This window comes from Hippopotamus amphibius, chromosome 4 (assembly GCF_030028045.1).
Source record: "Hippopotamus amphibius kiboko isolate mHipAmp2 chromosome 4, mHipAmp2.hap2, whole genome shotgun sequence".
Taxonomy (NCBI): domain Eukaryota; kingdom Metazoa; phylum Chordata; class Mammalia; order Artiodactyla; family Hippopotamidae; genus Hippopotamus; species Hippopotamus amphibius.
In genome coordinates this window covers 6,304,496-6,322,105 of record NC_080189.1, presented here as the reverse complement: position 1 = coordinate 6,322,105, position 17,610 = coordinate 6,304,496, and the positions used below count along the sequence as shown (strand labels likewise).

The window sequence follows — 17,610 nt, the reverse complement described above, 5'->3', positions numbered from 1 at the left end:
GAAAACCAGAGACAGGGTAGGCTTCAGGGCTGATTGATTCAGGGGCTCAAGCTAATTTCATCACTCCGCTTGGCTTTGAAGTGTTGCCTTCAGCCTCAGGCTGGTAGCCGCATGGCTGCTGTCATTTCAAGCATTACACTCAGATCCAAGCATGTCCAGAGGAAGAAGAGACTGTCTCTCTATGGGGTCTCTCCTGGGCAAGGAGAGACCTTCTGGCCCCACCTCTGCAGGCTTTTTACTCACTTCCCATTGGCCTGAATTGGGTCTCAGGCCCACACCCGAGCTGCTCACTGCAAACAACATGGGATTGTATACAGACCAGCTAGGCACCCCTGGAACTGAGCCACTGTCATCTTCTTCTGAAGTGCGTGGCTTCACCCAGGGAGTGGTGGAGGCATGAACCAAGCCAGAAATCGACAAGAAAGAGGGGCCATGGGATCTGCAGAGATGACAAACCACGTCCTCTGCAGACCAAGAGAATTTATTTCTGAATAGAACCATGAGACCGTGAGGTGATGCTTGAGAAATGGTTCTGACACACAGATGACACACGGATGACACACAGAATTAAAGATTATACCAGATGATAAGCAGAATGAGAATGAAAAGTAAGCTGCACCAAGTAGCACAAACACAAAGCTCGCCATGCACAGCGACCCAGCTTTTGACTCGGAGGAACGCCTTGAAGGCACAGTTTCTCTGGGCCTCTTTCAGGTCTTGCGTTTGCTTTGCAACCTGTGACCGCACCTTGGCCAGGTAGCGCGTGTAACCTTCTGCACGGGCGTCACCCCCGCCCTGCTGCAGCAGCTGTGCATCAGAGAAGAGGTCGTTGCTGAGGAAGGCGCCCTGGTGCTCCCTCTCCAGCCCCTCGACCACGCCCATCAGCTGGGCCAGCTGCTCCCTCTGCTCGTCCCCGGAGGCCCGGTTGTTGAAGGCGCAGTACCTCCGCCCGCACTCCCGGATCACCGCCCTGAGCCTGAGGTTGTCCGTGTTTGCCACATAGTCATCCAAGGATTCTTCCATTAAGTCCTCCTTGTGGGTGAAGAGGACGATCATGTGTCTCAGGGCTCTGGCCCCAAAGACCTCCTTCGCCCTGGTCACGGCCACCACGTCCTGCTCGGTGAAGCGCCCCAGCTGGGTCACCAGCAGCAGCACATGTGGCCCCGGGGCCGAGAGCAGGTAGCAGTCCCCGATGTTCTCGTACATCGCTCGGTCCGGGTCCCTGGCCTCAAAGATGGAGGGCGTGTCCACCACCAGGACGCTCCTGCCGTTCCACGTGCCGGTCTCCCCCTGACACCTCTGGGTCACCGACTGGGCCCCCAGCCTGGACTCAAACACCTGCTGGCAGAGGATGCTGTTCCCGGTGGCACTTTTCCCGCTGCCTGTTTTGCCCACCAGGATGATCCTCAGCGAAGATTCTCCTGGACTGAAGCTCTCTCTTCCTCCACCTGTCAGAGCACATGAAATGTTAATGTGCAATTGCTGTGGACTGAATAGGTCCCCCACCCAAATTCATTAGGAAACCCTAATCCTCAGTGTGATGGTATCTGGAGGGCGGGTCTTAGGGAGGTGATGAGGTCTAGATGAGGGCGTGAGGATGGAACTCTGTGATGGAATTAGTGTCCTAAGAAAAGAAAGAGACTGGAACACTCTCTCTATACCAGGTGAGGACACAGCAACCAGGAAGTGAGTTCTGCCCAGACACCAAATCGACCCACCTTGATCTTGGATCTCCTAGCCTCCAAAACAGTGAGAAATACATATTTGTTGATTACCACCCAGTCTGTGGTGTTTGTTTTAGTAACCTGAACTGACAAAAAGAGCCTTTTGAGGAGGACGAGAACAAAAGATAAAAAGGAAGAGACCCAGAGAAAATGGCATCCCTGGATCAACTAGGCTATCGCACTCTCTATTCCCACCACAGGGCTGGGCTCAGAGTGAATATTCTTACATAGAGAATAAAGGGAACTCACACAGCATTGGTGGAAAAAATCATCCCGGCTGGCCAAAGTCTTTAAGGATCATTCTTTTTGGGATGCTGAATTTTCCACCCTTTCCAGAACTTTCTCCCTATTCAGTTCCCATCCTGAAGGCTTTCTGATGCTCAGAGCTTCCTACAACCACTAAATTAATTGTTTGTCCCATACTTTCAACTCCTCCCATCCCTGCCTGGTCTCTGTTTTACAAGATGGCAGTGTTTTATCTGAAAAAAAACTTGCCCTCAATAAGGAGAGCATGACAGCAAATAGCCTAATAAGTTCTATTTCTTGGGGAAAATGCATTTTCCTTATCTTTAGGTGACTCTAGTCTCGTACCTTTCACCACAGGTGGGAAGTTTGCTGCCCAAGAACTGAGTTCATGGCCCCACATGTTGTGAAGGGCTCCACCAGGCCTTACCTTTGGTGCAGGTGTCTTCTCCACCCTTCTGAAGCCCTTCCATTTTGTTCTAGAGAGAAAACAGGCAGGTGTTGTTCATACTGGAGTCGGATGTGACATCCAACACAAACCACCACATTTTATAGATGAGGAGATTGAAGGGAGAGAAACCAACTACTGAAGGTCACACACAATGTAATGGACGAGCCCAGACTAAAACCCAGGTCTGCTGACCCTCAGCTACTCTTGGCCCTAGACTGAGCTTCCTCGCCAAGAGTATACAGACAGTCCCAACACGAGGGCACCTGCACGTGGTCTCCACCACCTGTATTTAGCTACTGACAGGATGCACTGAAAACGTGCTATCCACGCAGAAGACCAAACAAGGAAACTGGTCATTTCCTGGCATCCTGGCTCTGCCTTCAGGGTCTCAGTCCTGACACCCAAAGTCAAGATCACCTGGCAAAGTTTCCCCCTTGGGTAAAGTCATAAAAGATGTTCTTCCCTAAGTTTCCATAGTGATGGTGGTATAGAGGGTCATCGATCATCCCAGTTTGCCCAGGACTGAGAGGATCTCCTGATCAAAGGAACTTCAGTGTTGAACCTGGGAGAGTCCCAGGCAGACCGGGATGACTTGGTCACGCCAGGAGTAGGAGATTGTCATGAATCCAGGTGGGCAATGGGATGGAGCGTACATCCAGTAAACAGAGGGAAGACCTGATTTGTTAGGCTCAGACCAGCTGTTATGTTACCAAAGATCTACGCTTCCATGTTCTCAGCCCAAATAATCTTAGACCAGTAGCTACCTCAGAGGCATCTCTCTCCAGCCCACTCCCCTTCTTTCATTGTCCCCATGTGCCTTTTTCTTGATCTTCCTTTTTCTTCCTACTTCCTACTTCCTGTGCTCAGCGATGGCCCCACTCAAGGGTGACAACTTGAGCTTCACTATTGGGAAAGACCTTCACAACCCTTTCCAAAATTACATCAGGACCTTGCTGTGTGCAAGGTTTTAGAGTATTTTCTAAGGCTCAAGGAGTTAATGCTAAGAATGAATCTCTAATTGTGGAATTTCAGTGTCTAAGAGAGATGAACCAAAAAAAATACTTTTTTGGAATAAGCAGATTTCCTCCTCGCTCCTTGGGATCACGCTATATAGGATGTTATCTAGCCCCTCCAACTGTGAAACTGACCACAGTGACTACCTTTGAAGGAAAAATAATTTAATAAATAAATAACTTGGGAATTATTTTAATTTGAATGTCAAAATTCAGCTTCTATCAGACAGATTCCCAGTAATATCTTGTAAATTATTCTAATGGTATTTTCAAGCCAAAAGAGAATTCTGCTTCAAGACTTCAATATCAGCTCCTACCTGAGTTTCTGGCCTGCCAGTCTACCCTACAAACTTTGGACATACTAGCCCCCATAATTTTGTGAGCCAATTCCTTCTAATAAATTTCTTCATACATATATCCTATTGGTTCTGTTTTTCTGGAGAAAACTGGTACATCAATCCAGCTAATTCTCTCTGTTGAAACTTGGAGAATGAGCAAACCTCAAAATAATTCTCATCTTTGACTGGGTCTTTTTTAAGCACAAAGTCTATAGGGTTTTTGTTTTTTTTTAAGGATGTGATTGCACAGGAGGTGGCAAATGGGGAAACCCGTGTTTTTTAGATATGAACTTGTTTTCTGTGCTGCTGATCTTGAAACCAAGGTGCTCTGTTTTCTCATGTACTGCCCTTGGATCATCTTGAATGGTGGTCTCCTGAGAGGACCAGCAAGGGGGGGTTCCCAAGCATCTGAGGGCATCACGCTGGTACCAGGTAAGTGACTAGAAGATGAATGTTGAGGGGTAGAGAAGGTGATGCTGAAAGGGGAGCTGGACGGGGGCCTGGAGCTGATATGCCTGGACTCATAGAGCAATCAGGTGACACTGTCCACATCTTTTAAATATGAGGAAACTGAGGCTTCAGGGGGGAGGTAACACAGCAATGGCGTGAAGCTGCTTGCACCCAGGACTACGGGTTGAAGGGATATCAGAAAAAGATGGCAACCCCTTCAAGGTGTCTCTCGGCCAACGAGGAGCACAGGCAGGACCAGAACGTGCCACCTGCTCCAAGTGCTGGGAGGGACGAGTCTCCCCTGGCTGTCCCTCAGTCCCTCGGGAACGGGTCAAGCAGTGCTACTCACGTGATGTATATGGCCAAGCGACTGGTAGCCAGCCATCTCTTCCAAGAATGAGAGGCTTAAATTGCTGCTATCTCTGAGTCTAGCCTGAGTAGAAAGAGAAGTGAAAAAAGGGGCCCCTTCTCAAGAACAATTTTTTGAGGATTTTTTTCCCTCTCTAGTCCAAATGGCCACACCTCTGGCCAGAAGGCTGCTGCTGTGTCCCAGCTGCACACCCTCCCCTGCTCTGTCCCCTGCAGCTCCCTGTGCCCTTATTGCCACATCGGTCCCTCCCAACATCACCATCATTGTGCTTCCTCCTGGCCTTCAACCCAGCCCCCTCATTGTAGATCCATCATCCTTCCATTCGTTCATTTAAGACTTTACTAAATACCTGGCTTCACTAGCACTTCTCTCCCTACACTTGGAGGACCGTTGGACCAGTTTAGGGAACAGCTCCTTCCAAAGACTGGGAAAGAAGGTGATTCCGTCTACCGCCCATGGGAAGCCCCACTTCCCACAACATCTCCACTGAACAGGGCTGAAAGGAGCACGTGGGGACAGGAAAGGTAGAGGCACCCCTGGGAAAATTGTGAAACAGCCTGAAACTGGACTGAAACGGGCCAAAACCTGGGCAGATTATCTCACTCTCACTTGCCAAAAGTACTCAGGATCTCCTCCCTACTGGGCCCATGGGAGTGCGTTGGAGAAGGTGACACGCTGATTAAGAATCATAAAGAAGATGCCATTGTGAGACACGGTCACTGTCACAGGGTACCAGGCAGAGTAGGCCTGCAGGAATAACGCCCTCGTAACGCCATGCTGGTTAATGAGCGGGTCACATCACTTCTAAAACAAATTTTATTTCTTTCTCAGAAATAAAACACATGTTTTACCCAAGCAGATCACCTTGAGTCCTGTTCCTGAAATCTTTCTCCCCTCATGCAAATAGAAACTTTCCTTTAAGTGGAGTGGTGTACGCAACAGAAACAAGCCACAGGCATCAAGTCAGATTAAAATCACAAGGCAAGTTTTCAGCCCATCCTTCAAAGGGTATCCTATGACTTCTGAGAGCAGGTTGCAGGGAGGAGGGTCAGACCATCCTCCCTCACCCAGCAATGTGTAGAGAACGTGCAGCAGCCACTAGGTGCATGTGTGAAAAACGCCTGCACACAAAAGCAAGAAATAAGCAAGCAGGCTACTGTCTGAGCTCATTCTGTGCAAAATTTAAGGTTCTGAAAAATATAGCACCAGTAATATTTTCTGCTTGCAGTTATTCGGGGCTTTAGGGTATATAATTCCTGACCCTAATAATTTAGGAATAATGAAACTGAGGCTTAGAAAGATCAAGTGTATAGATTGACACAGATTGTTACCGGGAGAAGTGCAGTGAGAGGGAGAGGAGAGGGAGGGAGGGGGAGAGAGAGAAAGAGAGAAGGAGAGACGAACTAGCCCTGTTACCTGGTAGGTCCTGGAAAGTCCTGCAAGCTCTCAGACAGTCTTGCTGCAATCTTCCCTCCTCTCCCGAACAGCCTCTCTCATTGGCTTTTAGTCTCTTCACAAAAACACATGAGCACTGGGAGATGAAAAAACCTGGCCACCAATCTATCTGTGGGAGAGAGAGAAGGAAGGACCGTGTTCCCTGGGGCAGGAAAAGAGCAACGTGAGTTTCCTCACCAAGCCATCCTCAGAAGTGACTCAAATGCCCTCCGAGACTGAAACGCCAGAGGAAGCGTTTTTTTTTTTTTTTTTGGTTTGGTTTGGTTTTGTTTTCAATAACAGCTCCATTTCCTTCTCCCCACCACATCTTTGTAAGGCTTTTGTGGAGAGCAAGGTCTCCATCTGAGTTAGTCTGGAGACCCAGGGAAGCCAACGAACATCTGGGGCACAGCTGCATCCCAAACCAAGCATCCGCCGCCTTTCACTGGCCCAAACTGGACAGACTCACATCTCCCCACGCCCAGCATTTACCTCTCCTGCATAAAGATAGCTTCTTATATGTAATTTCAGGTGGCAGCAAAGGCTGAACAGAAGGCAGGCATCTTGCTTTGAGACCTTCTATGGCTCTGGCTCCCTCTCTTGTTTCTCTGTCAAATGCCCTGCCCTCGAGTCACCCGTGCTTTGACCTGAGGAGGAAACAAAGTTTGTTATGTTTTTTTCACCTAGGTGGACTTGCATTTCCACAGAAGCCAGGGACACATCCACCCCCACCCACAGTGTGATTTAAGAAAACTGATAAGCACTTAAGGGGTAGGGGTGCCCTGGTGCCCTCCTACTGCCTTGGTTAATGCTTCCATGCAAAGGCCCTGCTGGGGGCCCCCAGATTGTGGGGGCTGAAGCACCACCTTTCTGAAGACAATTTTAGAGTGAAGGAGGCAGAGTTTGAACCATTACTTGCACATTTGGGTTCAGAACTATAAGTTGGAAAAGCCACTATAAGCAGGGCTTTGAGCTACAGGTAGCTCTTGGTTCTTTGCTTAGAGAGAAGGACGTTTATAATGCCCTCACATTTCACATTCGCAACAAAAGCCATGCTTGACTTACAAAATATTCTCCCATATTTTTACTGTCATTTTAACTTTTCAAATAATAATAGCTATTACACTGAATGAGGTGGATATATGCCCTCCTGCTGAGAGGCAGAAAGGCATGCTTTTAACATACAGAAGACATTCTTTTCTCTTTGCTCGCTAGAAATGCCTCTATCTCATTTTGGTTGTGGGGGGGAGGGGGTCAGAAAAAGGGTTAAAGATCAACTGCTCTAAAACAAAAATAATTCCTTTTGCTGGAGATTTATCAACTCTTAACTGGTTTCTCATGAATATTTTTATGCCTGAAGTCAACTTATTCGGTCATCTCAGTACATATTTTGTAAATACTTGGTACACAGGAAAGAGACATTGCTCAAAGGTATCAAATCCACACCTGCCTCGTGAGTTTCTCATGGTGGGGGTAAACCTGTCCATTTACCTGTCTTAAACTACCCAGGCTGCTACTCACGTGCCCACACCATAGAGACTGTGGGTCCTCGCCAGCTACTTCTGTGCATTTGAGAAAATGCAAATTCATCGTTGAAAAAAATCATCCTGGTTCTATCTTCAGGCATTTCCTCAGCTACTACATAGGGTAAGAGAGGGTGCCTTCTACTGGGGAAAATTGTTTGCTTTTCCCTCTAAACAGCCTTTTCATATACTTAGCAGATTTTTTTTCTGTTAAATTGAATGTATTTTTCTTGTTGATTCAAGAAAGTCCTTTACTTATGACTCAAGAAAGCAAAATATTTCCTACTTTATATAACACCGATTAACACTCCTTTTCTGCCCCTTTCCTTTCTTTATTTAGAGCTTTGTGGCTATTTAGGACTCCTCTTTTTCCTTCAGTGTTCGCACTTAGAATTCTAGTGATGGCTCTTCAAATCATCGTTGCTGGTGAAAGAAATACCAGCAATAAAAAAGGAGGGAAATTGTTCCTTTGCCCCTACAGCTGCAGAGAAAAAGAGCAAATATTATTCCTACAAAGAAGTCTGTAAGATATCCAGTCCTCAAAAACTATAGCTCTGCCCTGTGAAAATAACCGTTCATCTCTCAAAGCTTGTAGAATTATGGTTGTCTTACTTAATACCGTGCTTCCTTATTGTGGGATGTAAATTGAAATCCAGGTCTAAATACTCATAATGTTTCTTGGACAGATCCAAAGGAGATCGCTAATACATCTTTCTTCTGCCATAGGCATGCAGGTAATAAAATAAAGCAAAATAAAATTGTCCAAAAAGTTTGAGACGTGTGTCTCTAATTTAAATTCACAATACGCTCAGTAACATAGAACTGTCAATTGGTGTCAAATGTCTTGCAAATACTACCCCCTGCTGTTTATCTCTTAAGTTAGCCGCTGGTAAGTTTTTTGCTCAGTCTGGACATTTTAACAGATGTTTTCTTTATGGCTTCTATCATTCTTAGAAAGCCCTTCTTTCTCATCCCTTTATTTAAAAATATATTATTTAGGTCCACACAAAAATCTGCATGTGAATATTTATAATAGCTTTACTCATGATTGCCAAAATTTAGAAGCAATCAAGATGTCCTTCAGTAGATGAATGGATACACTGTGGTATATCCAGTCAATAGAATATTATTCAGGATTGAAAAGAAATAAGCTATCAAGCCATGAAAAGACACAGAGGAATCTTAAATGCATATTACTAAGTAAAGGACGCCACCTGAAAAGGCTACGTACTGTATGATTCCAACTCTGACATTCTGGAGAAGGCAAAACCATGGGGACAGTAAAAGATCAGTGGTTCCAGGGTTTGGGGAGATGGATGACTACGTGGAGCACAGAGTATTTTTAGGGCAGTGAAAGTGTTCTGTCTGATGTTATAATGGTGGATACATGTCACTATACATTTCTCAACATCCACAGGCTATACAACACCAAGAGTGAACCCTCATGTAAACTGTGGTCTTTAATTAATAATAATGTATCAATATTGGCTCATCAGTTGCAGCAAATGTACCTCACTAATGCAACATATGAATTGGGGGGAACACAGCATTCAGACCATAGCAAGAATTTAATGCTTATATCTGAAAAAAAAAGTTCTCAAAAAATGTATTTTTTCATCTACCTTAAGAAACTGGAAAAAGAAGAGCAAAGCAAACCCAAAAGCAAGCAAGAAGACTGAAAAATGATAGAGTAGAAATCATGAAATTAAAAACAGAAAAAAGCAAAATGAACCCAAAATCTGATTCTTTGAAAAGATCAATTAATAAACCTCTAAAATATATTTTGCTGGACTTTCCCTTTGGCCCAGTGGTTAAGACTCCGTGCTTTCCTGGGATGAAGTGAGAGAGTAGCATAGACATAGATACACTACCAACTGTAAAATACATAGTTAGTGGGAAGTTGCTGTATAACAAAGGGAGATCAACTCGATGATGGATGATGCTTTAGAGGGCCAGGACAGGGAGGGTGGAAGGGAGTTGCAGGAGGGAGGGGATATGGGGATATATGTATAAATACAGCTGATTCACTTTGGTGTACCTCAAAAACTGGTACAAGAGTGTAAAGCAATTATATTCCAATAAAGAGCTTAAAAAAAAAAAAAAAGACTCCATGCTTCCAATGCAGGGGGCCCAGTTTCAATCCCTGGCCAGGGAACTAAGATCCCACATGCCACGTGGTACAGCCAAAAAAATTTTTTTTTAAAAATTAATAAAAAATTTTAAAAATATATTTTCCAAGGAAAAAAGAGAGAAGACACAAAGTACTAATATCACCAATAAAAGAGGTGACACTACTACTGATCCTATAGAAGTTAAATAACCATTAAGAAAATACTGTGAACAATTCTATGCCCATCCATTTGACACTTTAGGTGAAATAGTCTTTCAATTCCTCGAAACACACAAACTACCAAAACTCGCTCGAGAAGAAACAGATAGCCTAAACAGACTACAGAGGCCCAAAATGAACCCACATTTATATGGGCAATTAATCTACAACAAAGGAGGCAAGAATATCCAATGGGGAAAAGACAGCCTCTTCAATAAATGGTTTGGGGAAAACTGGACAGCTACATGAAGAAGAATCAAACTGGACTAGTTTCTCACACATATACAAAAATAAACTCAAATGGATTAAAAACTTAAATCTAAGACCTGAAATCAAAAAATTTCTAGAAGAAAACATAGGCAGTAAGCTCTTTGACATCAGTCTTAGTAATATTTTTTGGATCTGTCTCCTCAGGCAAGGGAAACAAAAGCAAAAATAAATAAATGGGACTACATCAAACCAAAAAGCTTTGCCCAGCAAAGGAAACTATCAGTAAAATGAAAAGGCTGCCTACTGAATGGGAGAAGATATTTGCAAATAATATATCCAAAAGGGGGTTATATCCAAAATATACAAGGAACTCAAACAACTAACATCAAAAAAAAATCGATTTAAAAAAATGGGCAGATGATCTGAATAGACATTTTTCCAAAAAGACACACAGATGGCCGATAGGCACGTGAAAAGATGCTCAACATCGCTAATCATCAGGGAAATGCAAATCAAAACCACAATGAGGTACCACCTCACACCTGTCAGAATGGCTGTCATCACAAAGACAATAAATAACAATTATTGGCCAGGATGTGAAGAAAAGGAAACCCTCATGACTGTTGGTAGGAATGTAAATTCCTGCAGCTGCTATGGAAAGTTATGGATATGCCTCAAGAAATTAAAAATAGAACTACCATGTGACCCAGCAATTCCACTCCTAAGTATTTATCTGAAGAAAACAGAAACACTAATTAGAAAAGATATATGCACCTGATGTTCATTGCAGCATTATTTGCAATAGCTAAGAGATTGGAAGCAGTCAAAGTGCCCATCAGTAGATGAATGGATGAAGAAGATGTGAGTAATAACTAGATTATCATGGTGGTCATTTTGAAAGTTATCAAAATATTGAATCCCTATGTTGTACAACAGGAACTAACATAGTGTAGTAGGTCAATTATACTTCAAAAACAAGCCAACAAATTCATAGAAAAAGAGATCAGATTTGTAGTTACCAGATACAGGGGGTGGGGGAGGGGAAGTTGGATGAAGGCTGTCAAAAGGAACAAACTTCCAGTTATAAGTACTAGGGATGTTATGTACTACATGACAAATCTAATTAACACTGCTGGATGCTATACATGAAACTTGTTAAGAGAGTAAATCTTAAGAGTTCTCAACACAAGAAAAAATATTATTTTCTATTCTTTAATTTTGTGGCTATGTGAGATAATGGATAGTCTCTAAACTTATTGTGATAATCATTTCATGATGCATGGAAGCCAAATCATTATGCTCTACACCTAAAACTTATACAGTGACATATATGTCAATTATATCTCAATAAAACTGAAAGATGAAAATACATACAGTGACAAAGGTTTATCAAAGTTTACAATATTTCAATTTTTTCCAAATGTTTTAGATATACCAGGTTAAATGGATATCTTTCGGCCTCTCAGCAAAAGAGTAAGAGATTAATATAATCATTTGATAGGTCTTGGCAAAGCCTTTTTGGAATATTTCCCAGATGTTGAAAAATCTAAGGTCTCAAATGACTGGTTAATAACTCCTTTTGCAAGCCAAGCAGTATACACTATTTTGTTTTCAACAAAAAGGAAGCCAGATATATCCATTAATACACAATTAAATATTGATGATGGATCACTATATAGTTTTTTGGCACTTGTCTTGGAAGGGATTCAGAAAATTGAGTGGTATTGCCATTAAAAATTGTTTTTATTCCTTATTATTTATTTATGTGAACAAGGTTTCTCTTGCCTGCACTGATTAAAACAAAAAAAGGAGTTGAATTGATCTGAACATTGTCTCATTCTAGCAGAGAATAATAGTCATGCATACATAAATGAAATAAATGTGGAAAAGTCTCATTGATTCTGAGAGATGCATGTCCAAAACAAAAAAGTTTATTGTTAGGTTATTATTTATTATGATATGTTTGTGTTGTTTTGATCAATTGTGTACTAATAATACTTAAATACAGAAGAGATGTTTTACATTTAAAGTTTTATAGTCGTGGAACTTTTTTCAATTTTCATATATATTTTTGTAGCAGAAATATATGCAAGGGTGATCGAGATTTTCCAGCAGAAAGATCCATTATAATAAGTTACAAGTCTGTGGAGGATGTAAATGAACAGTCAAGGAGAAAAAGGAACAAGTATAAAATTTCTATTATAAAAGAGCTTGTTCATGTATTTTTTAAATAGCTATGGTTGGTATCCAACTTCTATGTTATTTGTATTATTTTTTAAAGAAGTAGCAATTTTATTTTAAAATATTAATATCTACAATGTGTCAGAAACTGCATTCTTTGCAAACATTCATGATGAAAAAATCTTAAGTTCAGTTTAAAATGCTCAAGGGAGGGGAGAGGATCAAGATGGCAGAGTAGGAGGACATGTGCTCACTCCCTCTTGCAAGAGCACCGGAATTACAACTAACTGCTGAACAATAATCAACAGAAAGACACTGAAACTCACCAAAAAAGACACCCCACATCCAGAGGCAAAGGAGAAGCTGCAGTGAGATGGTAGGAGGGGCACAATCGGGTTAAAATCAAATCCCACAAATGCTGAGTGGGTGACTCACAAGCTGGAGAATAGTTATACTGCAGAAGTTCACCCACTAAAGTGAGAGTTTTGAGCCCCACGTCAGGCTTCCCAACCTGCGAGTCCAGCAACGAGAGGAGGAATCCCCAGAGAATCAGACTTTGAAAGCCAGTGGGATTTGATTGCAGGACCTCCACATGACTCAGGGAAACAGAGACTCCACTCTTGGAGGGCACACAAAAAAGTGTGCTCACCAGGACCCAGGGGGAAGGAGCAGTGACCCCATAAGAGACTAAACCACACCTACCTGCTGGTATTGGAGGGTTGCCTGCAGAGGTGGGGGGGTACCTGTGGCCCACCGAGGAGACAGGGGCACTAGCAGCAGGGGTTCTGGGAACTGCTCATTGGTGTGAGCTCTCCCAGAGTCCGCCATTAGCCCCACCAAAGAGCCTGTAAGCTTCACTGCTGGGTAGCCTCAGGCCAAACAACCAACAAGGTGTGAACACAGCCCCACCCATTGGCAGATAAGCAGATTACAGTCTTACTGAGCTCTGTCCACCCAGCCCTACCCACCATCAGTCCCTCCCATCAAGAAGCACACATGAGCCTCCTAGATAGCTTCCTCCACAAGAGGGCAGACAGCAGTATCAAGCAGTATCAGCAGTATTTCATCTTGTGGAACTGAACATCACAGCCACAGAAAGATAGAAAAAATGAAAAGTCAAAAGACTTTGTACCAGATAAAGGGACAAGCTAAAACACCAGAAAACAACTAAATGAAGAGGAGATAGGCACCCTTCCAGAAAAGAATGCAGAATAATGATAGTGAAGATGATCCAGGACTTTGAAAAAAGACTGGATGCAAAGACTGAAAAGTTGCGAGAAAAGTTTACCAAAGACCTTGAAGAATTAAAGAGCAAACAAACAGAGATATGCAACACAATAACTGAAATGAAAAATACACTAGAAGGAACAAATAGCAGATTAACTGAGGCAGAAGGGCAAATAAGTGACCTGGAAGACAGAATGGTGATAATCACTGATGCAGAAAAGAATAAGGAAAAAAGAATGAAAAGAACTGAAGACAGCCTAAGAGACCTCTGGGACAATGCTAAATGCACCAACATTCACAATATAGGGGTCCCAGAAGGAGAAGAGAGAAAGAAAGGACCCACGAAAATATTGGAAGGGATTATAGTTGAAAACTTCCCTAACATGGGAAAGGAAACAGCTACCCAAGTCCAGGAAGCACAGAGAGTCCCAGGCAGGATAAACCCAAGAAGAAACATGCCAAGACATATAGTACTCAAACTGACAAAAATTAAAGACAGAGAAAAGTTATTAAAAGCAACAAGGGAAAAATGACAAATAACATACAAGGGAACTCCCATAAGGTTAACAGCTGATTTCTCAGCAGAAACTCTGCAAGCCAGAAGGGAGTGGCATGATATATTTCAAGTGATGAAAGGGAAGAACCAACAACCAAGAATACTCTACCCAGCAAGGATCTCATTCAGATTCGACAGAGAAATCAAAAGCTTTACAGACAAGTAACAGCTAAGAGAATTCAGCACCACCAAACCAGCCCTACAACAAATGCTAAAGGAACTTCTCAAAGTGGGAAACAGAGAGAAGAGAAGGACCTACAAAAACAAAAACAAAACAATTAAGAAAATGGTAATAGGAACATACATATCAATAATTACCTTGAATGTAAATGGACTATATACACCAACCAAAAGACACAGACTGGCTGAATGGATACAATTACAAAATCCATATATATGCTGTCTACAAGAGACCCACTTCAGACCTAGGGACACATACAGACTGAAAGTGAGGGGATGGAAAAAGATATTCCATGCAAATGGAAATCAAAAGAAAGCTGGAGTAGCAATACTCATATCAGATAAAATAGACTTTAAAATAAAAAATTTTTACAAGAGATGAGAAAGGACCCCACATAAAGATCAAAGGATTAACCCAAGAAGAGGAGATAACAATTATAAATATATGTGAACCCAATATAGGAGCACCTCAATACATAAGGCAAATGCTAACAACTATGAAAGAGGAAATCAACGGTAACACAATAACAATGGGGAACTTTAACACCCCACTTACACCAATGGACAGATCATCCAGACAGAAAATTAATAAGGAAACACAAGCTTTAAATGACACAATAAATCAGCTGGATTTCATAGATATCTATAGGACATTACATCCAAAAACAGCAAATTACACATTCTTCTCAAGTGCACATGGAACATTCTCCAGGATAGATCACATTTTGGGTCATAAATCAAGCCTTAGTAAATTCAAGAAAATTGAAATCATATCAAACATCTTTTCCAACCACAATGCTATGAGATTAGAAATCAATAACAGGAAAAAAATTGTAAAAAATACAAACATATGGAGGCTAAACAATATGCTACTAAATAACCAAGAGATCACTGAAGAAATCAAAGAGGAAATCAAAAAATATCTAGAGACAAATGACAATGAAAACACAATGATCCAAAACCTATGGGATGCAGCAAAGGCAGTTCTAAGAGGGAAGTTTATAGCAATACAATCCTACCTCAAGAAACAAGAAAAATCCCAAATAAACAATCTAACCTTACACCTAAAGAAACTAGAGAACAAAGAGCAAACAAAACCCCAAGTTAGTAGATGGAGAGAAATCATAAAGATCAGAGCAGAAATAAATGAAATAGAAACAAAGAAAACAATAGCAAAAATCAATACAATTAAAAGCTGGTTCTTTGAGAAGATAAATAAAATTGATAAACCTCTAGCAAGACGCATCAAGAAAAAGAGGGAGAGGACTCAAACCAATAAAATTAGAAATGAAACAGGAGAAATTACAACAGACACCACAGAAATAAAAAGCACCATAAGAGACTACTACAAGCAACTATATGCCAATAAAATGGACAACCTGGATGAAATAGATAGATTCTTAGAAAGGTATAAACTTCCAAGACTAAATCAGGAAGAAACAGAAAATATGAACAGATCAATCACAAGTCATGAAATTGAAACTGCGATTAAAAATCTTCCATCAAACAAAAGTCCAGGACCAGATGGATTCACAGGTGAATTTTATCAAACATTTAGAGAAGAGCTAACACCCATCCTCCTTAAGCGCTTCCAAAAATTTGCAGAGGAAGGAACACTCCCAAACTCATTCTATGAGGCCACCATCACCCTGCTACCAAAGATACTACAAAAAAAGAAAATTACAGACCAATATCACTGATGAATTTAGATGCAAAAATCCTCAACAAAATACTAGCCAGCACAATCCAACAACACATTAAAAGGATCATACACCATGATCAAGTGGGGTTTATCCCTGGAATGCAAGGATTCTTCAATATACGCAAATCACTCAATGTGATACACCATATTAACAAATTGAAGGATAAAAACCACAAGATCATCTCAATAGATGCAGAAAAAGCTTTTGACAAAATTCAACACCCATTTATGATAAAAACTCTCCAGAAGGTGGGCATAGAGGGAACCTACCTCAACATAATAAAGGCCATATATGACAAACCCACAGCAAACATCATTCTCAATGGTGAAAAACTGAAAGCATTCCCTCTAAGATCAGGAAAAAGACAAGGATGTCCACTCTCGCCACTGCTATTCAACATAGTTTTGGAAGCCCTTGACACAGCAATCAGAGAAGAAAAAGAAATAAAAGGAATCCAAATTGGAAAAGAAGAAGTAAAACTGTCACTGTTCGCAGATGACATGATATTATACATAGAAAATCCTAAAGATGCCACCAGAAAACTACTTGAGCTAATCAATGAATTGGGTAAATTTGCAGGATACAAAATTAACATACAGAAATCTCTTGCATTTCTATACACTAACAATGAAAGATCAGAAAGAGAAATTAAGGAAACAATCCCATTCACCATTACAACAAAAAGAATAAAATAGCTAGGAATAAACCTAACCAAGGAGGTAAAAGACCTGTACTCAGAAAACTATAAGACACTGATGAAAGAAATCAAAGATGAACAAAGAGATGGAAGGACATACCACATTCTTGGATTGGAAGAATCAACACTGTGAAAATGACTATACTACCCAAAGCAATTTACAGATTCAATGCAATCCCTATCAAATTACCAATGGCATTTTTCACAGAACTAGAACAAGAAATTTTACGATTTGTGTGGAAAAACAAAAGACCCTGAATAGCCAAAGCAATCTCGAGAAGGAAAGACGGAGTTGATGGAATCAGGCTTCCTGACTTCAGGCTACAGTGATCAAGACAGTATGGTACTGGCACAAAAACAGAAATATAGATCAATGGAACAGGATAGAAAGCCCAGAGATAAACTATGGTCAACTAATGTATGACAAAGGAGGCAAGAATATACAATGGAGAAAAGGCAGCCTCTTCAATAAGTAGTGCTGGGAAAACTGGACAGCTACACGTAAAAGAATGAAAGTAGAACACTCCTTAACACCATATACAAAAATAAACTCAAAATGGATTAAGGACCTAAATGTAAAGCCAGACACTATAAAACTCCTAGAGGAAAACATAGGAAGAACACTCTTTGACATAAATCACAGCGAGATCTTTTTTGACCCACCCCCTAGAGTAATGGAAATAAAAACAAAAATAAATAAGTGGGACCTAATGAAACTTCAAAGCTTCTGCACAGCAAAGGAAACTATAAGCAAGACAAAAAGACAACCCTCAGAATGGGAGAAAATATTTGCAAACGAATCAACAAAGGATTAATCTCCAAAATATATAAACAGTTCATGCAGCTCAATATCAAAAAAACAAACAACCCAATCAAAAAATGGGCAGAAGACCTAAATAGGCATTTCTCCAAAGAAGACATACGGATGGCCAAGAGGCACATGAAAAGCTGCTCAACATCACTAATTATTAGAGAAATGCA

At 41.5% G+C, this 17,610-nt stretch overlaps 1 protein-coding gene across 1 annotated transcript; it reads right to left on the bottom strand.

The window, feature by feature from the left end:
- Positions 1 to 402: 402 nt before the first annotated feature.
- Positions 403 to 6,143, bottom strand: LOC130852152 (GTPase IMAP family member 5-like). Its single transcript, XM_057732895.1, has 3 exons — positions 6,006 to 6,143; positions 2,398 to 2,446; positions 403 to 1,448 (listed from the first exon to the last, which is right to left on the bottom strand). Exons 2-3 carry the CDS (start codon positions 2,438 to 2,440, stop codon positions 568 to 570), a joined length of 924 nt encoding a protein of 307 aa, XP_057588878.1. The 5' UTR covers positions 2,441 to 2,446; positions 6,006 to 6,143; the 3' UTR covers positions 403 to 567.
- Positions 6,144 to 17,610: the final 11,467 nt, after the last annotated feature.

Excerpts from the sequence above, each read along its gene's own strand:
- LOC130852152 (XM_057732895.1), bottom strand. The coding sequence starts at position 2,440 with ATGGAAGGGCTTCAGAAGGGTGGAGAAGACACCTGCACCAAAG. Across the intron at positions 1,449-2,397 it reads AGAAGACACCTGCACCAAAG|GTGGAGGAAGAGAGAGCTTC; the intron begins GTAAGGCCTGGT and ends GTGCTCTGACAG.